This window comes from Clavelina lepadiformis, chromosome 3, assembly GCF_947623445.1.
Source record: "Clavelina lepadiformis chromosome 3, kaClaLepa1.1, whole genome shotgun sequence".
NCBI classification, from domain to species: domain Eukaryota; kingdom Metazoa; phylum Chordata; class Ascidiacea; order Aplousobranchia; family Clavelinidae; genus Clavelina; species Clavelina lepadiformis.
The window spans coordinates 17,412,076-17,423,063 of NC_135242.1; the positions used below are offsets into that span (position 1 = coordinate 17,412,076).

Genomic DNA, 10,988 nt, shown 5'->3' on the forward strand with positions numbered 1-10,988 from the left:
ATTACGGAGGTTACGACGGATATCCTTACGGAAAGGGCTACCAGGCCGGTTTGGGCGGTGCAGCAAGCGGCCTCGTCCTAGGAGGCGGACGCATGGAAACGATAACCACCAGTGGCGGTGACTCTGGACGAGACGTCGCCTTTAACGGCAAGGGCAAACACGATGCATCTGGTGAGGGCCGCGCTACCGGCGATCAACAGGCAGACTTCGTTGTCGACGGCCACGGTGACGACGGTGATGTGACAAAGACGGTCTACGTTCCAGGCAAGGTTTCCTTGGGCGCCGGCGCGCTAGCCGGCGGCGTAGGAGACCACGGATTCTATGGCATGCCCGGATACTATCCCGGAGCTGGCAAGGCGGGCGCTTTGGCAGGCAGCGGCATGATCATTGACCAGGGCAAGTTTATCACCGAAACGGTCGGAGGCGACCATTCTGACGACGTGGTCAAGGCTGACGTCGGATCCGAGATGGCGGCCGAAGGACGCGGTGAAGCATCCGGCGAGCAAGACGGTCAGCTACGTGTCGGAGGAGGAAAGAAGGGCGGTGACGACAGCAAGACAATCTTCGACACCGGATCAGTTGTCCTCGGCGCAGGCGCTGGTGCAGGAACTCACGGCCATTACGGAGGTTACGACGGATATCCTTACGGAAAGGGCTACCAGGCCGGTTTGGGCGGTGCAGCAAGCGGCCTCGTCCTAGGAGGCGGACGCATGGAAACGATAACCACCAGTGGCGGTGACTCTGGACGAGACGTCGCCTTTAACGGCAAGGGCAAACACGATGCATCTGGTGAGGGCCGCGCTACCGGCGATCAACAGGCAGACTTCGTTGTCGACGGCCACGGTGACGACGGTGATGTGACAAAGACGGTCTACGTTCCAGGCAAGGTTTCCTTGGGCGCCGGCGCGCTAGCCGGCGGCGTAGGAGACCACGGATTCTATGGCATGCCCGGATACTATCCCGGAGCTGGCAAGGCGGGCGCTTTGGCAGGCAGCGGCATGATCATTGACCAGGGCAAGTTTATCACCGAAACGGTCGGAGGCGACCATTCTGACGACGTGGTCAAGGCTGACGTCGGATCCGAGATGGCGGCCGAAGGACGCGGTGAAGCATCCGGCGAGCAAGACGGTCAGCTACGTGTCGGAGGAGGAAAGAAGGGCGGTGACGACAGCAAGACAATCTTCGACACCGGATCAGTTGTCCTCGGCGCAGGCGCTGGTGCAGGAACTCACGGCCATTACGGAGGTTACGACGGATATCCTTACGGAAAGGGCTACCAGGCCGGTTTGGGCGGTGCAGCAAGCGGCCTCGTCCTAGGAGGCGGACGCATGGAAACGATAACCACCAGTGGCGGTGACTCTGGACGAGACGTCGCCTTTAACGGCAAGGGCAAACACGATGCATCTGGTGAGGGCCGCGCTACCGGCGATCAACAGGCAGACTTCGTTGTCGACGGCCACGGTGACGACGGTGATGTGACAAAGACGGTCTACGTTCCAGGCAAGGTTTCCTTGGGCGCCGGCGCGCTAGCCGGCGGCGTAGGAGACCACGGATTCTATGGCATGCCCGGATACTATCCCGGAGCTGGCAAGGCGGGCGCTTTATCTGGCCGCGATTCTGTTGTGTCCGATTCTGGGAAGTTTTCTGAAAAAATTAATTTTGATCTTGAACCGTTTAATGCATTGGAAAACGAAGTTGTTGAAACGTCTTCCCAGTTTGCTGCTTCGGATATTGATACTCATAAAGTTGGAATTACTTCCTTATCAGAATCTCCTTCTTGCGTAGATGAGTCTGGTGATTCTCGTTCCTATGGTGAAACTTGGTATGAAAATGGAGATCCATGTTCTTTATGTTCTTGTCGTTCGGAAAGTGTTGTGAGGTCAGTGTTTTGATTTTGTTTTATTTTGTTAATCTTGTTTAATTTTTTGTTGCTTTATTTTCCATTTCATTTTTTTGTTTAGATGTTCTCCCAGACATTGTGATTCTTACCCATCTGCTCCAGAAGGATTCAAAGTTATTGCTGAAAAAGCTGATGATTGTTGTTTCTCTTATCGTGTTGTTGAAAGCGATTGTGACGTCAGTTCTTGTCCTTCTTCGTCACCTGTTTGCAATTACTATGAAGACTTGCAGTTCATAGCTACTGATTCATGCTGTTGCACATACGAGTGCGCATGTAATCCTACAAAATGCGTACCATTAAATAATGAAAAATGTGCACTTGGTTCTTCCCAAATCGTGATCGATAAGACGTCCTGCTGTCCTGTTTCCAAGTGTGTGTCTGGTCTTTCATCAGTTGCTGGAGCTGCGTCTTCCTTATTACTACCTGAAAGTTTGTTTTCATCTATATCGCATCCTGGAGAATCAACTAACAAGGGAAGGAGCGAAACAACATCTTTGAAGTCAAGTGAATATATCTCGCATTCTGATGCCGAATCTGATGATTCTATGGATGGTTTCAGAAGTTCTAATCATGATAAATCTTCTGTTGTCACTAACTTCGCTGCTGGTTCAACTATGCTTGTGGGAGTTGCTGGAGCAGGTGCATCCTCTAATGTCAATTATAACCAATACGCTGCAGGAAGATATAACGAACTTGCTGGCACATATGCAAAAGCCATTGCATCCGCTGAAAGTGGGTCTGTTGAAGGATGTTGTCCCGACATTCTTGATGGCTCTGCTTGTCCTTCCACTTGTCCGGAAGGAAAAGTTTGCGATGGTTTTTCCTGTGTTTATCTTCGGGATTGCCCATGCATTAGGAATTCTATACGTCGACCAGTAAGTTTAAGTGTTTGTTTGTATATACATTTATGTTTACTAGCCAAATTAAGTATCTTGCATTATTGGCATACTTTATTTTAATTTCAGACTGGGGCTGTTTGGAAGGAAAATAACGGATGTGTAAATTGCATATGCATGGGAGGAGAAGCACAATGCGCACCAGAAGTTTGCGACGCCGATTCTTGCCCATCTGGAAAGAAGTTTAGTTTGATAGATCCAACAGATTGTTGTCCTGTATGCATTGATGACGATGCAAGCTGTAAAGACGAAACAGGATTGCCTCATAATGTAAGAGATCATTACAAATGATTTTTACTTAGACTTTCACAATTTAGAAAACATCCCAACCGACCTAAATGAACACTATCATGCATTTTTTATTAGTTCGGCGAAACATGGCAAGATATCCACAACAAATGTCAGCTATGCAACTGCACTGAAAGTGGTATTAAGTGCGCGGCTAACCCCTGTCCTATTCAATCTAAACCAGAATGCACTGATGGAAAGATTTTAGTTACAAAGATGGAGGAATGCTGTGAGGAATATGAATGCGGTAAGCTAAGTTTACGATTATTTAATGTGTCCGTTATACCTCAAAAGAGAAAAAGCTGCAGCTACGTTTGTCCTCATCAGCTTTTTTCCAAGTTAACTTTTCAAGCTATATTTACGTAATTCGTCTAGATGTACTCCGAAATCAGCAGGACCAAACTAATTAAAACATTTTCTGACATTTTTGCAAAATAACTTCATTTTATACTGTTTTTCGTGTTATTAGTGTGCGACAAGTCGCTTTGTCAGATAGAAATGCCAAAATGTGATGAACATCACGCTGCTGTTGCTGTTAATCCTCTTGATTGCTGTCCACAGTATGAATGCGGTAAATAATTGCAACAGATTCTATTTTACAAACAAAGATTTACAGTTAGAGTGTGGCAAATGGTTAAAATAATTATGATATATCATTTACACAAATGTTTTTAAATATATTAGTTTTTCTCATTTTACCTATAGGTTGTGGCCGCCTGTTACATTCAAGGTTGATACGCGGGCATTAGTTAATCTTTCATTCACGTCTTTGTCACTATTTAAAGTAACATAGCAACATTAAAGTTTTCTTGTGCAGTATGCAGACTTGAAACGTGCCCTACAGCTGCAAAATGTTCCGCTAATGAACGACGTGAACGTGTGAACGATGACTCAGAATGTTGCGGAATATATAAGTGTGAAAGTATGCCAACTTCAGCTTTTCTGATTTTTTTTATTTCACGAAACATACGAAAATATGTTGAATACCTTGTAATGATTTGTATGACTTAAGTCTGAGCTTATCCTTACTGATGTGTCATCAGGAATCGGATGCACCGATAGCGATGGCACATTCCACGATATCCACACTACTTGGTCTATGGCCTCAGACACATGTCAGCTCTGCCAGTGTCTAGGTGATCGTAATATGATGTGCCATGCTAAAAAGTGCCCACAGATGGTGAAACCAACTTGTCCTGGAGATGTTGAACCCACAATCATCTTGGACAAAGATGGATGTTGCCCATCTTACGTCTGTGACTGTATGTATTTAAAGCTTTCAATGTCATTTTAAATTACTTCCAGTGAAATTGAAAGATACACTTAAAACTCTTCAAATCGGCAAAGTTTGAAAACGTTTTCATGATTTTCTTTTAGTTGTTTGCCGTGGCTATGCTGGAAGTACCCGAATACATACATTTGATGGTTATAGTTACGCTCGATCATGCCCATGCTCCCACATTCTTGTGCGCGACGCGTTTGCTCTTGACTTCGAAGTAACTGTACAGCGAGGATATTGTGATGGTTCCATTTGCACAAAGTCTTTGACAATTATCGACACAGTCTCGTCACATACTTTAAAGATTGAGAAGAACCAAAATGTAAATATTTATTACATTGGTTTATACATTAATATCGTTTCGACTGGTGGTATCTAAAAACGGGTGTATGTTTACACTAGGCACTGGAAACACCACCCACCAGCTTTACTATAACTACGGCGGGTGTAACAACAACTGTTACCATGAAATCTTCTGGAGTAAAAGTGGTGTTTGACCATGCCTCTGACACATGGGCTGTGCATGTACCAGCTAAGTTTTCAGGAAAGACCGAAGGATTGTGTGGGTTGGCTGATGGCAATATTAGGAACGACCTATGGATAGGAAGCTATGCTGTTGCCAGTGTATCTGCAGCTGTAAAAGCCGACGCCGACTCCATCGCGACCTTCTTTAACCATTGGTTGGCCAGTGAAAGTACTAGTACGGATCTTGTTGTTGGCAATGCGGAAGAAAAAAGTGGTCTACCATCTTGCCTCAAGGATGCGCTACCCGAAACGGGCTTAATTGCTGGCGACGGAAGTGCGTTGGTGCGTACATATTGCTCTCAACTATTTACAACCGGCAAGTTTGCTGAAGTTACAGACGTTGTTGATTCCACTGAATACATTGATACCTGCGTAAGAGCTACTGCCGGACTTCCAGTTTTACAAGTAGGCTCACCTGTGTCAGCTGACTGGCCAGGATGTTCAGTTTGTGCCGCATATGCGAGCGCAGCAGCACGTGCCGGAAAATGCATTGAATGGAGAAGTGAAAATTTCTGCGCATACCCCGGTACCCGCATTCCAGGAAGCGAATATCATGCTTGCGGAGTTGATGTACAAAAATCTTGCGAAAACTTTAAGACTTATGCTGCTATAAAGGTCAACTTCAACACCGAAGGGTACTTCTGTGGTGAGGAAAAGGTAAGTGTATGTTCATTCTATAAGTTATATGTTAATCCTTTTCGAAACGTGTGGTGTTATTCCATTGCACCTTATTTTCGTTCCGTATCATCATATGTTAAGCAATAATGTCACGTTTTTCCCAGGTTCTTCACGATGGCGATTGTCTGGAGACTTGGCAATGTCCAGTGTGCAGTGACGAAAATGGATATGGAAGAAAGGCTGGAGAACAATGGCGATATTCGGGAGAACCTTGCGTCGTCGCAACCTGTCAGCCAGATTCATCCGTCATTCAATCCCAAGTTTCCTGTCCACCAGCACCAAGATGCAAAACTAACGAGGTACCTCATTTGTATTAGTAAACCTATACTTTTAAATTCACTAAGCATTCAGTTCAAGTCTTTGCTGTTGTATAGCTTTGTAACCATTCTGCATTTATTGCGTGTGTTTGTTTGAAGTATGTGGAAATGTGTTTGAATATCACTCATTTTGGTTGATGGTTTCCGCAGAATCTAGCTCGAATCAATGACGATTCTGTATGCTGTACGGCGTACGTGTGCTTGCCGGATAACCACGAGTCTAAGTGTGCCGGACTAAGCTGTCCACCAATTATTCGACCACGATGTGCCATTGGCGAAGAATGGAAGGCAACGCCTTGCGGACCAAACAACTGTTGCTTGGAATACACGTGTGAATGCAAATCTGAATCTTGTCCTAACTTGCCAGTTCCGGTAGGTCATTGATGAGTCACTGGTTTGGAAATAGACAGACTGTTGTTTGCAGATTAACAGGAAACTGGGCCTTGTTTTAAGGTTTGTGAGGATGGCGAAGAACTCGAAGTCGTTGGGTCTGACAAATGTTGTCCCACGGCGACGTGCGTGTGCAAGACCGAAACTTGCGAAAGTAAACCAACCTGCGATGAACAAGGTTTCGTTTTACGAGTCGCCGAGGAAGGACGTTGTTGTACAACATATGAATGCGTGTGTGATAGAGACAGTTGCCAAACCAGCGAACTACCTACTTGTGAAGGCGGTATGGTGGCGGTTGTCACAAATGCTGGTAAATGTTGCCCAACATACGCATGTCAGTGCGACACCAGTAGATGTCCACCTTGCGTTACCTCTTGCGCTAGCGGCTTCAAGCTTGTTACCACCAGCGAAGAGGGTGCTTGTTGCCAGGTTACGGAATGCCAATGTGATGTAACCCAGTGCCCAGCAGTCAAGACCACGTCTTGTCCATCTCAACCAGGCTACAGGTTTGTCAAAACCAAAATCCCCTAGAAGTGTAGTGGTGTGTCCTATTATTATTAAGTAGCTAAATCTGTAATCTGTTTAATCTGACTCCACTAAGTAGTAGGCTACAGGCAATTAACACCCAAATTCCATTAACTTACTGCTTTATTTCCAATCGAAACATATCGATATTTTAAATTAATAACAACCATAGGCACATTGTATTCCCATGTTTATTACACTGTAGTGTTAACCTAAAATCATGACCAAGCGGTACGGTAGCGTTCCATGTTACACCAAAATTATATTACCAATGGGAAAAAATAAAAGAACGCTACACGAACGATGCTTTTATTTATGTAGCTTGGAAAACATAATTAAGTTTAATTGGATTAATTGCAAAGTATTGTTGAAATATTCAATTCCTAAACGAAAACGTAACGTGGAGCAGGTTATAGATACAGGGCAATAGAACACATACTCGTAATAGTAATGCACCAAATTAATTTCAACGTAGACTTATCAAGACCGGAAAGGAAACTCGGGCTCCAGGTCTTGCGGATTGTTGTCCAAGCGACTATGAAGAAATTTGCGTATGTGAGGTTGGAAATTGTCCAGTTAGCAATATTGTCTGCGAATCATACGAACGAAAATACCAAAAAAATCCAGGAGAATGCTGTCCAGTATATGCATGTGAATGCGATCAATGTAAGTTCATTACACATTGTTGCTATATTATATGTAACTGCATACACAATTGATCTTAATTTTATGACGATTGATGAGTCTTTTAGCTGATTTAATTACAATTATGGTCTTTTTACAGCTATATGCAGTAAAGGAGAACTCAACTGCCCGGCTAATAAGCACCTTGTTGAGAAGGCTGCCAACCCCTGCTGTACAACACTCGTGTGTGAATGTAACACTTGCACTGAGCCTGAAACATGCAAAGAAGGCTGGGAGGCAAGCGATGCCACTAACGATTGCGGATGTATAGAGCGCGTTTGCAAGCCTCCAACACAATGTTCATATTGCGGCGAAATGCATGCACCAGGTAAGAAAACAAGTTTTTCACAGAGAGAAAAAATATAGGAAAAGTTTTACTTAAATTCAAAAATTTGGCGAGTCACTCTTTGTTATCAAAACTGTGTCGATTGCGTAAAACAGGAGTGACTTGGATGGAAGATATTTGCACCGAATGTAGTTGCTCTTCCACACCTGATAAGGACGGAGTTTACGAAACCACTTGCACTGCAATCAAATGCGGTACATGTAGTTCAGGCTACACTTACGTCCCTGTAGCTGGTCAGTGTTGCGGAGATTGTGTACCAACTGTGTGTCATTACGAGGGCAAGCAGTATGCACCTGGACAAACTTGGGTCGTTTCCGGTAAGAGTTTATAATTATATTTATTTGAAGAAGTTTGTACACTGACAATCCAAGGATTGATATATGGATATATGGCCTATTTATTGACGTTACATGTTACTCTAGATGATCAATGTACTTCATGCGAATGTATGATTGATGCTTTGAGCAATGAGGTGTACAGTCAGTGCAGTGCACCTGCATGTCAACCTATTGATCCATTGTGTGCATCTGAGGATATCAAGGCCACAAGCGACGGATGCTGTACCTATTGCGCTTCCAGTATGTTTGCCACTTTTATCTTTTCCCAATGCAATAGAAAATTTATTTTTGTCATTTTTGGGATCGGCCATTTTAATCCAAAATGAATAACTAGGCTACATAACTACAATAAAACATGTTGTGTTCAGGCAAGGTACCAGAAACTAAGTGCCGCCCAGTTGCCGACTTTTTCGAAGAAATTGAACACGATGGCTGTCGCTCACCACAGAAGGTTAACGTCACAATGTGCGAAGGTCACTGTACCAGCGCATCAGTCTTCTCATCCGAAGTGGGAACATTCCAAAAGCAGTGTTCTTGCTGCAGTATTGTGAAGACTGAAAAGCGCAAGGTTGACTTAACCTGTCCTGACTCGTCTACAAAGGTGTACGAATACGAAGTTGCACTTGAATGCGCTTGTCATGCGACTGCTTGCAGTGCAGTACCATAGATTAGCAGCTATGGTTCCCTAAACGAAACTCCAAATGAACCTTCAGATGACGGACCAAGGGCTTATGTTATGTGATACAACCCGTTTAACGCATATGCCATCTGACAAACCGATTAAAAATAATAAAGTAGTCCTAAATTTTGAACAGTTAGTTACCTCTCCAGAAGTAATGCAACGGTTGTTAATTCTGAGTTAAGGGTTTCTATTTGTATTATACGTACAAATAATTAAATTTTTCATTGTTCAAAGGATTGCAATAGTCAGTATTTTATTTAACATCCTTTTCTTTCAAGGTGTACGATAATGACATCTAACTGTGATCTTACTATTTGTTACTCGTTTCTTTATTACTATTATTTTTTACTTGTCCGGTTTTGCGATTCGGTGTTATTCATTACAAAAGATTCCCTTTAATTTCGACCATGATTTATGCCACTTTTATTTTTATTTTGTCCATTCCCATGTCCTCTTAGATTCTTTTCCTTAGTTCTTTCCTTTTAGTTGTTTCGCGGCTATGGTTACCACTTCATGTTTGAGATATTTCTTGGCATCATGGTGATCTTGCAAGGAGATGAAAGGCAACCACCTGGGCAAAGTTAAGGGGGCACATTACAGCTTTGTGTCTGAAAATAGTTGGACCTACGCCGTGTATGGATTCCAAGAAAAACAGAATCTCAATCGAAGCAAAGTTCTTTGTGGATGAACAAGTCGCGATCTTTTGTTAGCTTCCTTATCGTCGAGATGGGAGATAAAGTGATGATCCATTTGTGAGTTTCAAGACTTGCGGTTTTCGATAGACCAGTGATGATATGCGTTGTCTTGTTTTGGTGATGATGTGGTTCTGCATTTTTCAACCTTGCTTCGACGACAAGATATCCCAAGTGTGGTGCAAAAGGAAAGCTGTTAAAGTTTTAAGGAAGAGAAAAAATGTTTCCACACTCCCAAGTTAAACAGGATTTTACTCGTTTTCATCACCTTAGTCCTAGTTATAGTGGTGCTGCTCTTCTTTCAGAAGACTGGTTTACCTTGGACAATTTGTACAAAGGGGAAGACAAGTTTGTTTCAGGAAATCAGTCTTCTCCTTATTATAGACCTTGATCTTCTTTTCTGTCGTTTCTTCGTTGTTACGTTTGTGTTTTGCATGGGGAGCGAAATGCATCCATATATCAACGAACCTTAGTGTTTAATTATTGCTACGTTGCCGCGTCTAATGTTGCGTATACTATCTTTAGTTAAAATGTTCATGATTTGTATTTTAAACTATATATTTTGTGGTAGAAAACTAGATATTCGGTGCATGAGCGATTTGTGAAACTGGTTTGGGGCAATAATGCCATTTGAAATGTGGACATTTTTTTCCTTAAACGTTTATCCTGTAAACTTGTTAATGCTTATACGTGCCATTAGTAGTGAGCCGGTAATTGGTTCAACTATTACTTTCTTTCTTGATTCTTTTTGTGTATGTAGTGAGGATCGGGAATAAAATGCATTGCAAAACTACAACAGGCATTATATGGTTTCGATTTGACAAGGGCAAAAACCCCAACTACAAGTTATAGGCTACCAGTCGCAATGATAAAATTTGCATGAAAATACAAACGATAACAACAGGACTATTTTGAGCAAGATAACATGTATTTTTATGAATGGTTCACCTAACTATAGAATCCTAGATTTTAGAAGTTCCATTAACATAAAGGTAAAACTTTGGCCGTGCTAAAAAGCAGAAGCTAAATAAAAGACTTTGAAAAGAAATTCAATAAAATTAAAGGTGTAGGGAACATGTTCCAACTAACCCCGTGTGCACATGGGAGAGAAAACTTACTTTTTATGTAGCCAATAAACCAGGTAATTTAATTGCCTCTGCCTTTTCTGGTACCATGGCACCTACGGTCAATATAGAATAATGAACTTTCACTTATCTCTCTAGAGCACTATGTTACACTATATTTACCAACAAGCTCGAATTTTAGTTCAAAGTGTAAAAAACAGAAAAACGTGTACAACTCTTATGCTTCTGCTCCTAGACCAATAAAATTAACATGGCGAATAGATAACATCGTTTTCAATCACTAAGAGGCGGTAAAGATTGACAAAGATGTTCGGGGAGTACAAAAACAGCGATGTTCCAACTAGCCCCGGTCTCCCCTATGTG

The 10,988-nt window shown here is 42.9% G+C and overlaps 1 protein-coding gene across 1 annotated transcript in view; it reads left to right on the forward strand.

The window, feature by feature from the left end:
* Positions 1-10,336, forward strand: part of LOC143449836 (uncharacterized) — a 75,061-nt gene extending 64,725 nt beyond the window's left edge. Inside the window, exons 9-25 of the mRNA XM_076950164.1 lie at positions 1,389-1,879; positions 1,962-2,775; positions 2,866-3,066; positions 3,163-3,331; positions 3,554-3,655; positions 3,902-4,006; positions 4,128-4,346; positions 4,462-4,685; positions 4,766-5,545; positions 5,671-5,865; positions 6,034-6,255; positions 6,337-6,779; positions 7,274-7,464; positions 7,583-7,810; positions 7,924-8,145; positions 8,251-8,406; positions 8,535-10,336. Coding sequence (XP_076806279.1) covers positions 1,389-1,879; positions 1,962-2,775; positions 2,866-3,066; positions 3,163-3,331; positions 3,554-3,655; positions 3,902-4,006; positions 4,128-4,346; positions 4,462-4,685; positions 4,766-5,545; positions 5,671-5,865; positions 6,034-6,255; positions 6,337-6,779; positions 7,274-7,464; positions 7,583-7,810; positions 7,924-8,145; positions 8,251-8,406; positions 8,535-8,833 — 5,061 coding nt within the window. The 3' untranslated portion in view covers positions 8,834-10,336. The remainder of the gene's footprint in view (positions 1-1,388; positions 1,880-1,961; positions 2,776-2,865; positions 3,067-3,162; positions 3,332-3,553; positions 3,656-3,901; positions 4,007-4,127; positions 4,347-4,461; positions 4,686-4,765; positions 5,546-5,670; positions 5,866-6,033; positions 6,256-6,336; positions 6,780-7,273; positions 7,465-7,582; positions 7,811-7,923; positions 8,146-8,250; positions 8,407-8,534) is intronic.
* The last annotated feature ends 652 nt before the right edge of the window (positions 10,337-10,988 follow it).